General features: G+C 43.0%; 1 protein-coding gene across 1 annotated transcript in view; it reads left to right on the top strand.

The window, feature by feature from the left end:
- The first annotated feature begins 3,329 nt into the window (after positions 1-3,329).
- The window catches only part of LOC122883707, a 57,332-nt gene continuing 43,016 nt past the window's right edge, over positions 3,330-17,645 (top strand). The window contains 2 exon segments of the mRNA XM_044212768.1: positions 3,330-3,484; positions 10,332-11,434. Of these exon segments, the coding sequence (XP_044068703.1) occupies positions 10,361-11,434 (1,074 nt within the window). The 5' untranslated portion in view covers positions 3,330-3,484; positions 10,332-10,360.

Here is a 17,645-nt window from a genome sequence, read left to right as displayed (position 1 = left end):
GTTCAGGAGGGTAATTTAGGCTCAAACTAAATGGCAGCCGCAAATCCAGTTCTCTGCAGTCTTGCAACGCCATCTTGCCCTCGAGGACTGTCCCGATGTCCGCTGGTTTATACGCTGTATCCTGGTCTTTGATAACCTGTACTCCCACTGTGGTCTCCTCGATGGATCCCTGGATGAGAGCTTCATGATCTGCGACCTGTAGACTGCACATTCACAAAATCAAACAAGGTGAGATCAAACTAAACACACATATGCACTGTAAATATTATACAAAAAGTCTGTGATGACCGGATACATCCTGACGGTCACATGCAGGTTTGTTGTTGGGACAAAACACGACAGCAAACCTACAGATGACTGTCCGGATGAACAGTGATATATATATATATATATTTTTGCACAGAACGAGGACTTTGGATGTTGTCTCCCATCTCTTACATTGGAGTCATGTTAGGAAGAGGTCTCTTCACAGCCAGCATGGACAGCAGGAGGGATTACACAACAACAACTCTTTCAACCTAAATATGGAAACCAGGGAGGCTGGGTGACTGTCCGAAGGAAGCATAGCCCTAAGCAGAAGCCCACGGTTCACCACTAACCTGTTCACGTTTCTAACAAGTTCTGACCGCTCAGCGACACACCCACTGAGAAACCAACTCTGATTATTGGCAGCTCCATTTTGAGAAACGTGAAGTCAGTGACACCAGCGACCATAGTCAGATGTATTCCTGGGGCCAGAGCAGGAAACACTGAATCCTATTTAAAACTGCTGGCTAAGGATAAACGTAAATACAGTAAGATTGTTTTTCACGTCGGTGGAAACGACTCCCGATTACGCCAATCGGAGGTCACTAAAGTTAATGTTGAGTCGGTGTGTACATATGCAAAGACAATATTGGACTCCGTAGTTTTCTCTGGGCCCCTGCCAAACCTGGTGTCCAGCAAACGATGTGGGCTTTGTAGATAACTGGCAGACTTTCTGGGGAAGACCTGGTCTGATTAGGAGAGACGGCATTCATCCCACTTTGGATGGAGCAATGCTCATATATGAGTTTTTTTTAATCAATTTTAGTCCATAAAACAGATAAAGTAATTATTATAGGTGATTTCAATATTCATGTGGACGTTGATAATGATAGCCTTAGTACTGCGTTTATCTCATTATTAGATTCGATTGGCCTTCGTACATGAAGCCACTCACTATATGGCATTGAAATTGAACATTTAATAGTCTTTTCACAGAATCCTTCTTTATCGGACCATTACTTAATAACTTTTTAACTGCTATTACTGGACTACACGCCATTAGACAAAAACTCCTACTCTAGATGTCTATCTGATGCTGTGGCTAGATTCAAGGAAGCGTTCCCATCTGCATTTAATTCAATGTTATGTCTCAATATAACAGACTCCTATGCAAATTGCAGCCCTTCCCAAATTGACCATCTAGTTGATAGCGCTGCAGGCTCACTGCGAACGACACTCGATTATATCAACCCTCTAAAAAAGAAGATAATAAAACAAAGAAGGTTCGCTCCATGGTATAACCCCCAAACCCGCAAATTAAAGCAAACATCGCAAAAACTTGAAAGGAAATGTTCCAACAACCTGGAAGAATCTTGTTGAATCTGGCAAGATAGTCTTAAAACATACAGGAAGGCCCTCCGTAATGCCAGAGCAGCTTACTACTCATCATTAATAGAGGAAACTGAGCTCCTCTCTCCTCCTCTCCCTCTCCATCTGTATGCATTTTTATCCCATTACTGCATGTTACTAACTCGACATCTTCTCTCTCCCGTAGTTCTGTGCTTTCTCGTTTCTCTCCTCTCTCCTTCTGTTGCTTTCAGCAGGTATTTCTGCCTCCAGAGCTGCAGAGTCTGGATCTGTGGTTGTGGGCCACCTGCTGCCCCCGTGTTCCTGCAGAGTCTGGATCTGTGGTTGTGGGCCACCTGCTGCCCCCGTGTTCCTGCAGAGTCTGGATCTGTGGTTGTGGGCCACCTGCTGCCCCCGTGTTCCTGCAGAGTCTGGATCTGTGGTTGTGGGCCACCTGCTGCCCCCGTGTTCCTGCTCGACAACTGCTACTACAGTTGTTGTTATTGGCTCTGTTACTGATGCTGACATTATTCTTCCTATAGCTGTCATTCCTATTATTATTAATTTATTTAATTAACACTACAATTACTCTTCTACTATTTAAAAAAATTATAATTCTAGGTGGTATTTGCATTGTGCCTCCAAACCCCAAAACCTCTCTCTCTCTCTCTCTCTCTCTCTCTCTCTCTCAAAACCTAACACGGCAACGGCGCCCACCATTGAGTCTGGTTCTGCTCGAGGTTTCTGCCTCTTAAAGGAAGTTTTTCCTTGCCACTGTCACCAAGTGCTTGCTCATGGTGGGATTTGTTGGGTCTCTGTAAATAATATTATAAAGAGTACGGTCTAGACCTGCTCTATAGGAAAAGTGAAATGAGATAACTTCTGTTATGAATTGGCACTATATAAATAAAACTGAATTGAATTGAATTATTTTATGTATTTCCAGCAAAAATACAGCAAATTCATAAAATTGGGTAATTTACTGTAGAAATTACAGCATTATACTGGCAAATGTGCATCTGGTAAATTACCGTATTATTAAAAAGTACAGTATTTCCTGTAATAACTAGTTGGATTACAATGAGGTCACCGCAAAAATTACAGTGACTGTCTGGTAACCCTAACACCAGTGTAATGTGATTTCCTACAGTGCATAATTGGTTACTGTGTACTGTAACCAAAAATACTGTACTTAGAAATTACTGTGTTTTATTTTACAGTTAAAACACTAGCACTGTAAACAAAAATACAGTATGTAGTAATTATTGTGTTTTATTTTACAGTTAACATGATTGTTAATGTAAACAAAAACTGTGAAAAATACTGTGATTTATTTTACAGTAAGTTACACGTCAGTTGCTGTCAGTTAATTACTGTAAATCTCAGGCTACATTCTTTACAGTGCAAACTTGTGAAAGTGAAAGCAGCTAGCTGCCTTACCCTCCTGCCTTCCCTGTCACACGCCAGCTCCACATATGGCCAGCCACTTCTCTGCCTTCCACCTGTTGCTGCTCATTAGTTACTGCTGTTGGCTGAGAGCCATTCGAATCTGAGGCATCTGACACGAGAAGCAGAGAGGACAGAGGCGGAGGGGTGAAGCCGGCCCAGCAAGAGATGTGATTGGGCCAGCCTAGTGTCATTATAAAAAATTAAACAATAGGCAGCTGCCCCTACTTTATGGGCCGGTCTTTGGCAATCAAACAAATATATATATTGCCAACGACTGGCCCCCAAGGTGTGTTGGCCCACCGGGAAAAGACTGGTACGCGCGATTACCAGTCCACTACTAGTGGAGTCCTCATAATATAAATGAGCCGGTCTCTCTTTTTCCAGACAGACTTGGACGAGACACCAGCAAGCTGCTTACGTGACGGACATTCACAGGAACAAGGTGAGTGAGTCCGATGTCATTTTTTTACACATTTGAAAAGCTTTCATAACAGATGAATGTTTGATTTCAGTGACGACAGAGCGATAAATGAAATAGTTTCAAATGAATGTGGGATTGTTGAACTGTCTTATGCACCTTTACACGTTTTCTAATAATGAAACATTACTAAAAAAGAGGAGGAGGAGAGGATGAGGTAGAAGAGGAGAGGAGGGAGAGGAGGAATGAGCATTGCGACTCGAGTCAGTGAGCTCTTCTCATTTATCTATTTTGTGCTTCCTCGTCTCCTCTCTCCTCTGTCCTCCTGCCTGTGACCTGGAAATTGATCTCAAAGCGTCATCTTATAGGACGTCTCAATTCCTAAAATGCATCTAGAGGAGAGAGGAGGAATGCCAGAGGAGATGAGGATGCACAGGTGTATCCTTTATGGAAGTCTTTTCTACAACTGTGACGTATAAAAGAGGCGTGGCAATATACATGGTGGGAACTGGACTCTAGTCCTCTAGAAGACTGTTAGTTATTTAAGATGTTCAAATGTGCGATCAAACTTTCTTCCCTTTACCGCCTCGTAAGGCGCTGTTCTAACCGCATTCCTTAATGACATTTCACCTTGATATTACTTATGTTTTTATTGTTGAATGTAGGCTACATCCAATTCAACTGTTATAATCGTGACATGATGTGAAGTGAAAACAGCTGCTAACGTCACATTATCACATTATCAACATAGTCGTCAACTGCCCCTTACGTAGTCTGCAAATGTCATTCCTGAAGTATAGTCCTGTGATGACAGTTGCAGTTGGGGCTGTGGGCTACATTTGAGATCAACTTTACTTTGTCATTTCTTATAGGGACTGATCACCTGTTTACAGCCAAAAAAGCCTGGGAGGCAGTTACTGAATTTCTATGTAGTGCATGATACTGTAGTCTGTAACTGTTGTTGCTTTCAACATAATGCTATTAATGTTCATTGCAGCCTCGAGACAGTTTTCTGGATTGTGAAGATATGATCTATAACCTTTATGTATTGCCGACAGGTATTATTTTAATGTGTGCTTGTGTGTATATAATATACAGTATCACTCAATCATATATACTCCGTCACTCTATTTGTATAGTACTTTTCATACAAACATTTATAATGCTTCATACAATAAAATATATAAAGGCGTTGTGTGTGTGTGTGATATCCGTACATTCTTGTCACATTATGCCACGTTGTGAATTGAATAAAAAGCAAATATATAAATTGTCATGAACACTGTTAATATCATCTGACAGAGACCATAAAATAATTGCTGACTGGGAAGCATCACCAATCGGATGTTGTGTACTTGCTTGCACTGCAAAATGTTTAAGTCATGCTGATTCTGTCTTCTCAACCATGAATTCATGCAGAGTGCTGAAGGAATAATAATCCTTGAAGGCAGCCGTGATAATAGGCGAGACACTCGCCCATGGTAACCAAAATGGTGCTGTTCAGACAGAGCGCATGCTGCAGGAAGGTTCGCGCTTGGCTCGCACTCTGCAGCGACAGTTTCGGCGTCTGGTCTATTTTGTTCCGCATGCCATGAGCGAATCTGGCGAGAAAACACATAATAGCCACATAATCTATTATAAACGATATAAATTGATATATATGATATAAATGATCTGATTCTGATAAATAATATCTCATGCTTGCCAACCCATTTAATTTCTCTGCCCCTCTCCCCCACATGATGAAATATCAAGATCTGGCCATCCACTGTATTTATTAGAAACAGTATCACTGCCCTGTTCCAGGCCTGGAGCCACCTTCTGGAAAGCCTTCCAGGAGGAAGCGTGGCTGCCGCCGACATCATGCCTCTCCGCCGCCCAGCTGCTCGCCTTCGCTGCAGGCATTTGGTCAGACCTCCAGAGGCCTTCCATCTTCGTCACCAGCCTTGGGATATAGATTAATTTGGCTACCCTTCTGTAGATTTAACAAGTCAGCAAGATTACAATCTGTAACATCAATAGGTTCAGCAGACATGCTCATGACAGAGACAGTGGGATTGTGGAGTTTAAGCCAGGTTTCAGTAAGGGAAATTATACAACAACGTCTGTACCCCGACAGAAACTTTGCATTTGCCTGTAGTTTATCTATTTTATTCCGTAATGACTGCACATTGACAAGTATGAAAAAGGGCAGTGGAATACAACGTAGCCGCTGTCTCCATAGTTTCTGGTGCAATCCACCCCTCCTTCCCCACTTCCTCAGTCGAACAGTCCTGTTCCTAGGAGAGTTGGCATTCTCTCTAAAGTCTTTCCTGATTGCCGGTGGAATTACAATTTCAGGCTCCAGTGCTGCTACGAGTTGCAGCACTAAAGAAGAAACTCGCAGCTGTACTTCAGTCCATGAGGTTGGTTGAACTCACGCAGTGCGAACACAGCCAAAAAGTGTCAGAAACACCAGGAAACAATGTGTCACGTCCATGATCAACTGATGACAGTGAGGTCAAACAGATCGCCATTCATTCACTAGAAAAACAGTCAAGATTAACAGTAGCCTACATAAAAACATAAACCGACACAAACAACAGACGCGACTACTTCTGTCAGTCGTTACTAGTGCAGCACCCTTTCTAATGCCATCTTTTATTGATTGAAATTGTTTGTAACACTTTCTATGAAGCCCATGTCTATAATGCATTATAATGCATTATAAACATACTTAGAATGTGCTTATAGCTATGTATAATTATAGTTATAAGCAACTATTCATAATGCTTTATAACAATAACCATAACACATTATAAAGCATTTTATAAGGACTTATAATGTCAAGTATCATAATACTTCATAACTGCTGGTCACTCAATGACATTATAATTCGCAAGTGAATTATAATTCTAATTAAGGGAATTTATTTTATTTATATAGTGCCAATTCAAAACAGAAGTTATCTCATTGCACTTTTCCTATAGAGCAGGTCTAGACCGAACTCTTTATAATATTATTTACAGAGACCCAACAAATCCCACCATGAGCAAGCACTTGGCGACAGTGGCAAGAAAAAACTGTAAGAGGCAGAAACCTTGGACAGAACCAGACTAAATCGTGGGCGGCCGTGTTGAGGTTTTGGGGGTGGGGGAGAGGGAGGCACAATGCAAATATCACCTAGAATTTATTTTTTAAATAGTAGAATAGTAATTGTAGTGTTAATATTAATAAATTAGTAATACTAGGAATGACAGCTATAGGAATAATAATGTCAGCATCAGTAACAGAGCCAATAACAACAACTGTAGTAGCAGTTGTCGAGCAGGAACACGGGGGCAGCAGGTGGCCCACAACCACAGATCCAGACTCTGCAGGAACACGGGGGCAGCAGGTGGCCCACAACCACAGATCCAGACTCTGCAGCTCCGGAGGCAGAAATACCTGCTGAAAGCGACAGAAGGAGAGAGAGACGAGAAAGCACAGAACTACGGGAGAGAGAAGATGTCGAGTTAGTAACATGCAGTAATGGGATAAACATGCATACAGATGGAGAGGGAGAGAGGAAAGAGGTGCATCATGGGAAGTCTCCCGGCAGTCTAGGCCTATAGCAGCATAACTAAGAGATGGTTCAGGACTCACCCAAGCCAGCCATAACTATAAGCTTTATCAAAGAGGAAAGTCTTAAGCCTACTCTTAAATGTGGAGATGGTGTCTGCCTCCCGAACCCAAACTGGGACCTGGTTCCACAGGAGAGGAGCTTGATAACTGAAGACTCTGGCTCCCAGTCTACTTTTGGAGACTCTAGGATCCACAAGTAACCCTTCATCCTGTGAGCGCAGTGTTCTAGTCAGGTAATAAGGTATTATGAGCACTTTAAGATACGATGGTGCCAGACCATTAAGAGCTTTGTAGGTGAGGAGAAGGATTTTAAATTCTATTCTGGATTTTACAGGGAGCCAGTGCAGAGAGGCTAATATTGGAGAAATATTGATCTCTTTTCCTAGTTCTTGTCAGTACACGTGCAGCAGCATTTTGGATCAACTGGAGAGCCTTAAGGGACTTATTCAGGAAGCCTGATAATAAGCAATTGCAATAGTCCAACCTAGAAGTAACAAATGCATGCACTAATTTTTCAGCATCATTTTGAGACAGGATGTGCCTGATTTTTGCAATGTGTTGGTGAAAGAAGGCAGTCCTTGAAGTTTGTTTCATGTGGGAGTTAAAGGACACATCCTGATCAAAGATAACTCTGAGGTTCCTTATGGTGCTGCTGGAGGCCAGGGCAATGCCATCTAGAGTAACTATGTCTTTAGATAATGTGTCTCAGAGGTGTTTGAGACCAAATACAATAACTTCAGTTTTGTCTGAGTTTAACATCAGAATGTTGCAGGTCATCCAGGTCTTTATGTCCTTAAGGCATGCCTGAAGTTTAGTTAACTGGTTAGTTTCATCTGGCTTGATCGATAGATATAATTGGGTATCATCTGCATAGCAATGAAAGTTTATGGAGTGCTTCCTAATAATATTGCCTAGAGGAAGCATATATAAGGTGAATAGAATTGGTCCAAGCACAGAACCTTGTGGAACTCCGTGACTAATTTTGGCGTGCACGGAGGACTCACTCTCCATACTCATTGTTGTAATACATTATAACCCTTTTATAATGCATTATAATCACTGTTAAATCTTTTTTAAATTACGGTTTGTTTCTGCTTCCTTCTCTTTCCGCCCGTCTTCTGCTAAGTTTCTGCCATTGTTACTGGTGCAGAAATCCCTGACGATGTAAATTGTAATATTACTGCTATATGGTTCATGTAGCACAATAACTCGATTCTCACTCTTCATGATGTTGAACTGTCTAGTTGATGTTTTGTATGTATTGTACCGCTGTAATGTCGGTAAAAACCTGTATCAGTAATAAACCTGTTCGGAAATTAGCCTTGCTAAGTGTTAAGCTAACTGGCTAGCCTACTTAGCTTGCTCTGTATGACTCTGAACACACAGTTAATGTGGTTTCAGTGTGATTTTATAGCAATAGTGGTTACTGCAACAGTTGTTTAGTGATTTATACAGTCACACAGAGAGTAAGCCAACCTAAGGACTGTAAAATATTGGAGTCCTTAAATGGTTTTAGTTGCTTTAATGCTGGCTATCAGTAACAACTCACAGATATGCATGTAATTGTTTCTTTGTGCTTTATTCCAGTAACTAGAGAATTATCCATTACTATGCTGTACCATTTGTGCTACTTGTACTATTTCCATTCTGCAAGTAAAGAGCTTATAGCTCGGGTAGATAACGTTGGAAAGCAGCAAGAGACGACTTGATTTTGAAAGTATCCAACTGAAAAAATCCCACCCCCTTCCTTCAGGCCTCCCTCCAAAGCCTCTCCCCCAAATCACATTTTCATGTGCAATGAGTGCACGGGCAGAGTGCGCACAGGTAGGCAGGTAGACAGGCAGGTAGGCCATCCAACCATTTCATTCAGGCCTGCAACAGCCACAGATACCTGATTTATTTCAATTTTTTTCAGAGCATTTGATTTATTGATTGCTGTCGGGATGTAAAGAGAATTTCAACAAATATAACAAAAATGCTTCTGAAATACATTACCTGCCCCAGCTTTAAATCCAACTGTCCAAGGTTTTGGAAAAAATAGTCTTCATTCAGTTAAACTCTTTTCTGGAAAACAATCAAATCTTTGAAAAATTCCAGTCTGGCTTCAGAACACGACACAGCACCGAATCTGCTCTGCTGAAAGTACAGAACGATATTCTCTTGTCCCTCGATGCAAAAAAGCCTGTGCTGCTGGTAATGTTGGACCTTACTGCAGCGTTTGACACCGTGGACCATTCAGTCCTTCTGAGACGTCTAGCCCAACAGGTTGGCCTTCAGGGAACTGTGCTGCAGTGGTTTAGGTCATATTTAACAGATAGGACATTCTCTGTTATGATTGATGACCTTTCCTCCTCTTCAGCCCCTATGACCTCTGGTGTGCCACAGGGATCCATTTTGGGCCCTGTTCTATTCTCTCTGTACATGCTGCCTTTAGGTTCAGTTATTTCAAGTCACAATGTGTCCTTACATCTGTATGCAGATGACTTACAAATCTATCTGCCGGTTGTCCCCAATTCTTCTGACAGTCTGGAATCCATAAACAGATGTTTAGATGACATCAAATTGTGGCTGTCTCAGACCTTTCTCTGTTTGAATGAGGACAAAACAGAATGTATTGTTTTTGGCACATCCAACCTGCCCAGCATTTCAGCTCCTGGTCTTGTTGCGTTGACCCCCCATTTTAACCACGTTGTGAAAAATTTGGGGGTGAAATTAGACAGCAGTCTAAAATTTGATAAGCAAATTGATTCTGTGGTCGGGGCAAGCTTCTTTCAGCTCCGCCTCCTAGCAAAGGTTAAACCCTTCTTGAGCCGTTGTGACCTGGAGACAGCTATCCATGCTTTTGTTAGTTCCCGCATAGACTACTGTAATGCGCTCTATGTGGGAGTTAACCAAGCTGGTCTTCACCGTTTGCAGCTTGTGCAAAATGCTGCGGCCCGCCTGCTCACTAACAGTCAGAAACACGAGCACATCACACCGGCAGAGCTCTACGATCTGCTGGGCAACATCTGCTGGAGGTCCACCGGTCCGAAACTCTGGAACTCTCTGCCCATTGACTTACGTTCCATCACTGACCTGCCTTTGTTCAAAGCCAAACTTAAAACCCACTTATTTAGAATAGCTTATAACACTTAGTGGCCCTGTGACACTGCTCTTTATCTTAATGTTGTAATGTGCTCTGCTGACCTATTTGTACCTAGAATCAAAGCAGCAGGACTTCCTGTTATGAGTTGGTTGTCATTCAAAATTATATTTTTTTATCTTTCAGGAAAACACAGGTTGACTAAATAATCAGAAATGGGGAACGTACCATCAGAATGTAACATGGGCGACCGCCTGAGATGCTGCAAGTGCAATAAAGTCCTGCCTCCATGCAAATCCTTCGATGATTTATACCGAAGTACTGTTCATGGGCGGGACGTATATGTGTTCAATGGAGGTGAATACTACAGACCAGTTGGCTACGATATGTACGAGTGTGATTATTGCTTTAATAAGCCAATCAGGGATCAAGAGGAGCGACAGAGGAGAGAGGAGGAGAAGAGAAGAGAAGAGGAGAGACAGAGGAGAGAGGAGGAGAGACAGAGGAGAGAGGAGGAGAAGAGAAGAGAAGAGGAGAGACAGAGGAGAGAAGAGGAGAGACAGAGAAGAGAGGAGGAGAAGAGAAGAGAAGAAGAGAGACAGAGGAGAGAAGAGGAGAAGAGAAGAGAAGAAGAGAGACAGAGGAGAGAAGAGGAGAAGAGAAGAGAAGAAGAGCGACGGAGGAGAGAGGAGGAGAAGAGAAGAGAAGAGGAGCGACGGAGGAGAGAGGAGGAGAAGAGAAGAGAAGAGGAGAAGAGGAGAAGAGAAGAAGAGAGACAGAGGAGAGAGGAGGAGAGACAGAGGAGAGAGGAGGAGAAGAGAAGAGAAGAGGAGAGACAGAGGAGAGAAGAGGAGAGACAGAGAAGAGAGGAGGAGAAGAGAAGAGAAGAAGAGAGACAGAGGAGAGAAGAGGAGAAGAGAAGAGAAGAAGAGCGACGGAGGAGAGAGGAGGAGAAGAGAAGAGAAGAGGAGCGACGGAGGAGAGAGGAGGAGAAGAGAAGAGAAGAGGAGAAGAGGAGAAGAGAAGAAGAGAGACAGAGGAGAGAAGATGAGAGACAGAGGAGAGAGGAGGAGAGGAGAAGAGAAGAGGAGCGACAGAGGAGAGAGGAGAAGAGGAGAAGAGAAGAGGAGAGACAGATGAAAGAACAGCAAAGAGCAAGAGAGGCTGAAGAGAAGAAGAGACAAGAAGAACTGAATCAAAGACTTCAAGAATCCCACCAACGAGCCAACGAGCAGCAGGAGAAACAACTGAGCAGCGACATTTCAGAAGAATATGAGTCCAAGCGAGACGTTCTAATATGGCATCTGGATGAGTTTGAGGCTAACTATGAATCAGGCAGTGATGAGCTTCTAGAAATCCTCTCTTTGAAATGCAGTTTCCCAGTTCCAGATCTCAGTCTCACTCAGCTGACAGCTGATCAGCTGGGGAAGATCGTGTCAGTCCTGGACAAACTTCTGTTTGATGAATGGATTAGTGCTCCCCCATCCCTCAGCACTCTGCAGCACACTCAGGTGTTCATCACAGAGCTGTGTGCCTTGTCTCTGGAGATATCCGAGGGAGTTTCCCTACAAAGCTTCTCCAATCATGTGCAGTCCCTGGTGGAGTCCATCAGCCAATCAGCATGTAATGTTTTTGAGAGTTTCCTGCTGACTCAAGCCCTGCATGTGAACCTGATGCACTTTTTCAATGACTACGGCAGCTCTGATACTGACGCAGTCGTCATAGCCAAACAATGGGCTGAACACGAGCTTTCTACTGAGCAGCTCTTTCTTATAGAATTCCTGAGCACCCTCACATCATCACTGCAGAATGCAGTTGAAAGAGCCTCTGTGTTCATTTTAAAGATGGAAATGCAGTGCTTGAAGCTTCTCTTATCCACACTCACACAACTAAATGGCAAAGAAACCCATTCAGAATCCACTAAAATGCTCCTCAGACTTGTGCAAATAAACCAATGGACCCCAACGGAGGCGGTGACTCTGCTCAAAGCACTGTCACAGAAATATGCAGAGGATGTTTCAATAACTGAAGTCCTTACGTTGGTACAAGTGTACGACATATCGCCTGAGTGGACGGATGAGTCCGGACGCTCTCTCATCCATGCTCTTGACTTTGCTGGGCCTGAGACATTTCATCAGGATTTCCAAAAGACTGTCAGAAGGAAAGATGAGAGCAGTCTAGTTGCAGCTCTAGCAGAATTAAAGATGTTATGGAATTTGGATGATTCTGTGATTGATATGATAAAAAACATTACCAGTGGTGTCCGGCAATATTCAGAAAATGCACCAAAAGATGCACCATTTATGAAAGATTCCTTTAAATGTGTAACCTTGAATGCAGATGACATACAGAACTCTCTGTCTCAGCTCTGCAAAGCAGTTTTTGACACAAAAGGCTGGTGGCCCACAGGGAGTCAGATGTTGCGGTGGTGTGCATTGGTGCTGACTGAGAAGAGTGGAGCGCTACAACTGGTTGGTGTGGAAGAAGACTCATGTGTCACAGCCATGTTTGCAGCCGCACAAGTCTGCATGGGAAACAAACTGGACATTGTGCTGAGCTCTGACGTTCACTCAGAGGAGCGAACTAAGGAGTGGTCTGACTTCTACAAACACCTTGGAATTTTTGTCAACACAAACTTGAAGAAAACGAATGCATCATACAGGGAAGTCTATGAAGCGGACATTGTGTATGGTACCATCAATGACTTCGTCTCTGATTACTTTCAGTACGGCATAGAGGTGATGGAAACAGGGAACCCTCAGCTTAGTCGTGGATTTATCATTGAAGAACAAAGTCTCAGTTCTTCCCATAATCTGCAACTTTCAAGGCTCAAGGACAATGATTCCCTGGTGTTTGCTGCAGAGGTCCTGCAAAGCCTCATGGGTAAACTTCACAGTGAAGATATGGAACTGAGAAACAGGTTTATTAAGGCTCTTTTTCAGCTGCTCCACACCAACCTAAACAAAGACACAAACGCTGACAATAAAATCATCACCATCTCAAAGAAAATTACTGGAAAGGGATTGGCTTCTGATGAGGTCTTTGTTCTGACCTTTCTTGAGAATCTCCTGAGAGTGGTTACTGAAGAAACAGAAAGTGAGAAAAACGGGACATCTCCAGCAGGCAAATGGTGTTTGGAGATTTTATTTGCCTGTGTGGAGCATTTCCAAGCCTCAAAAGCACAAACCAAGGAACTCTTGCAGATGGTTTCAAATCTTGGAGACCAAAGACTCTGGTCACCTGTAGAGGTCTTAAACCTCCTTGGAGCATTGACTGACCACCATCATGATGAAGACTTAATTTCCATCATGAAGATTTTACATTTAATGGCAACATATCAAGTGTCTTCCAAGTGGACAGATGAGAACAACCAATCTCTCCTTAAGCTCTTAGATTCATCTAGAACTGACAAACTGATCCAGCATTTAGAAAAGAGCCTCAGAGACGAGAAAATAAAAAGCATTGACACTCTTTTTGACGAAATACGGCAGATGAAAGACATTGATGAACAAACACTGAGTAAATCATACAGTATAGTAACTCATGTAACAAACCTGATCGAAACCAGGGAAATTGAAAACCACACAGATGTACAGCGAGCTAGGAATCTGAGTCACAGCACGGACACAGAAGACCTTCAGGAGTTCCTGGCAGTCTTATGCAATGCTGCGCACCTGCACAACTTTGAAAGGAAGTGGTGGCCCAGAGCCACTCAGATGATCAGCTGGTGCCTCTTGGCCTTGTCTGACACTGGGAAGCTCCTGGAGATGGGCACTGGAGAAGGGAAGTCTTGCGTCATAGCAATGTTTGCAGTGCTGCGTGCGCTTCGGGGTGAAAAAGTAGATGTGGTGTCCAGCTCTTCTGTGTTATGTCAAAGAGATGCAGAAGAATGGACCAACTTCTACAAGTACTTTGGTGTGACAGCTGACACAAACACAAATAAAACCGAAGATGAAGATCGAAAAAAATGCTACCAGAAGGATGTGGTGTATGGAACTATCGAAGCCTTCGCTGCAGATCACCTTCGCCAGATATTTGAAATGAAGGATGTGAGGCCTGATCGCAGCTATCAGTGCATCATAATCGATGAAGTGGACTCACTGCTACTGGATCAGGGAGTGCAGCTGACCTACCTGTCCAGTCCCATGGTCTCCATGCAGCACCTGAACATTATTCTGGCCATGATCTGGGGCCACGTCAGCCAGTATGGCTTCCTGTCTGCAGGACACCAGACATTTGTACAGGGTCCTCCTGCTTCATTCTTCAAGGCCATCTTTGACTCAATAGACACAGAGGAAACTGATATTAGTGATCCAATGGACATTTTACGCATCGCTGAAGAATCCAACACTGTGCCAAAAGGATTTACAGAGGATCTCTACAAAAATGAAAAGGATGAACTTCTTAGGAAACTGAAAACTGTGAGTCAGGATGCTATGGTAGATTTTTTCCAAGAAATTGAGCACTATGTCCCCTATGGTTTTACTGTTTACACTTTAGACGACAAGGGGTTGCTCTGTCTTAGAAAGCGCAGCCTGTACAACAACCAGGACATTTCAGAGCTTACATTTCTTGTTTTGGAGGAAGGCTTGTGTTGTTCTCTCTATGACTCAGAAGAAATTCTCATCAAGCCCATTGCAGAAATGATCTCAGAGAAGATTCAGTACACCCCATGTACAAACAATGAAGACAAAATCAGCATTCCTGGATTCTTGAAGAATCTGGTGGAGAAGAAAGTATCAGTGTGGGTTCAGAATGCCTTTCTGGCAATGCAACTGAGGCAAGGACGGGAGTATGTTGTAGAAAATGACAACGTCTGTCCAGTGGATTTCAGATCAACTGGTATTGTAGAACTGAATAAGAAATGGGGTGATGGTCTGCAGCAGTTTGTTGAGATTAAACACAAAATCAAACTGAGCACAATTTCAGTAGTGACAAACTACGTTTCTAACATTTCCTTTTTTGAAAAGTACCATGGGAAAATATATGGAACAACAGGGACACTTGGGAGCAAAACAGACATGCTGTTTTTGCAGGACCTATATCCAAATCTCTGTGCCTGCAAAATGCCAACATTCAACAGGAAGAAGTTATTTGAGGTCCAAGGTACTCTGAAGACCTCAGCTGAAGAGTGGAAATCTGAACTAAAACGTGTGGTTATGGCTCAGATTTCCCCAAATTCATACAGAGATGGAAGAGCAGCCCTGGTGATCTGTGAAACCATCAACAAAGCTAAAGAGATCTACGAAGGGCTGAAAAGCAGTATCCCAGGTGAAATCATTCTCTACTGCCGCAGCGACACAGACAGTTTGAGCAAAATAGATAAGGAACTGCTTCCTGGTGATGTCATTGTTGCCACAAACCTTGCCGGGCGTGGCACAGACATAAAAGTGTCTAAACAGGTGAACAACAATGGAGGATTATTTGTGATCCTCTCCTTCCTTTCTGAGAACACAAGAGTGGAACTCCAGGCTTTTGGTCGAACCGCACGCAAAGGTAAACCTGGATCTGCTCAAATAATCATGTCCACTGAACACCTGCAGCAGTCTTTCAGGACAGCGTCTTCTCTGGAGGAAGCTAAGAGCACAAGGGATAGACTGGCAGCTGAAAATATAAATCACATGATGAAAGATGTCACAGAGTTGAAACTGCGGGAGGACCTGTTTTCAGAGTATGTCAGAACTCTTCAAGATATTCATAAGCTCACAGATGTAGATGACAAAAGAGCTGCTGTTGCCATCATGAATGAGTTCTGGGGGATATGGTTGCAAACTAAATCAGAAGAAATTGACCAGTTGAAGAGAAATGAATTGCAAAAGAGTTTGAAGGCTGATTTGTCATTGGCAAAAAGTCAGTCTCAAAGTCAGACTTCACCGTGTTCTAGCATTTATCACTACATCAAGTTTGGAAATATCGCGCTGAGTGAAAAACAGTGGGACGTCAGCGCCAGGCTATTTGAAAAAGCCATGAAACAAGATGAAAGTTGGGCAGCCATAGCTTTTTACAGTCATGCGTACTGCACTATAAAGCAGCAAAATGCAGATTACTTCACTAAGGCCAGAGATGATCTAATGAAGGCACAGGGGTCTGTGAAGTGTCTTAGTGAGGAATCCATGGTCTGTCTGCAGTTTGTAAAGATGTCCTCTGCAGACTCAGCCAACAGTAATCCAACGAGCCTTGAAAAACAGTTAACAACCAAGTGCAGCATGTTGGGGTACTTTGACAAAAACATTAGTGAGGCCATCCAAAAGCTGGATGAAATAATAGAAAGAGGGCGGGATGCAATGGTCAAAAAATTACCAATTTTCTCTCTGGTACCGAGTGCTGACGAAGATCTCCAAGTGGAAGCCTACCACCTCTACAGTCGAGGTCTGAAATATGTATTTTCTGTGGAAGAGGAGCCTCGTTTCCCATGGGAAGCTCTGCTGGTATTCTGTCTTGGAGTTTTACAGATTATTGGAGGAGCACTGCTCACTGCATTTACATTTGGTACATTGGCTCAAGTCGGCATGGGACTCATCACTGAAGGAATATCAGACTGCATCTATGGCATAGAGTCCATGGTGACAGGAGAATTCAGCTGGAAAGCATGGGCTATAGAAAAAGCCATTTCTATAGGCGTATCTCTCATTGGGTTTGGGGTTGGAAAGCTGATTGCAAAGGGCATCAAAGCATCTAAAATGTTAATTAAGGGATTCGGCAAACAACTGAAGTCTATGCCAAAGTTTCTCTCCAGACAGGCTAAAGATGGTTTAAGTGTTGTCACAAAGACAAATATGAAGAATGCAGTAAAACACACTGCTAAAATAATGGTAGAGGAAATCATTACCTATGGATTGGGGAAGGCAGAAGAGGAAATTCTGACACAAATACTAAACAGCATCAAAAATGAGCTGGAAAAGAGAATTGTTGACGACGTGAAATCCAACATAGAAAATGAGCCCTTGGCTACGTTAGTAGACTCCATTATCCTCTCACACCTTGAGGATAAAAAGCAACTTCATGATCTCCTGGAGGATGAGAACAGAAAGAGTGAACTGCTGGCCATTTTCAGAAACTTAAGCAACACTGCAGTACAGCCATTCTATGCAGACCTCAGCTGGCAGAACAAGATTAACTCGTCCTTCTCCACAGTGATTGACAAAGTTAAAGTCGAGGCCAAAGGAAAAGCACATGGAATTCTGACAGCCATCCAAGCTTTTCACATGGCAACACTGGCAGGAGACGCCATCATTGCAGTGAACAGCCTCTCCGGCAGGTTTTTCTCAAACCTTCATGAACAGCTGAATATATTTACAAAAGAAAAAAGATTTTCAGAGAAAGTGAAGGTAAATGAGCTGTCTGCTTCAGACACTGAGATGCTGAAGAAATTCAAGCAGGATTTAGCCGACACCATCAGTGCAACATTGGCTGACGTTTTGGTAGAAGTGTTCCACCAGAAGTTCTCCAGTCACTTTGTTTCTCGTCTTCAAGGCCAAGTAAATGGCGTCATTGGCTGTT

This window comes from Siniperca chuatsi, linkage group LG10 (genome assembly GCF_020085105.1).
Source record: "Siniperca chuatsi isolate FFG_IHB_CAS linkage group LG10, ASM2008510v1, whole genome shotgun sequence".
In the NCBI taxonomy this organism is placed as follows: Eukaryota; Metazoa; Chordata; class Actinopteri; order Centrarchiformes; family Sinipercidae; genus Siniperca; species Siniperca chuatsi.
Note: the sequence above shows the minus strand (reverse complement) of the source record. Positions and strands in the feature narration are given on the sequence as shown.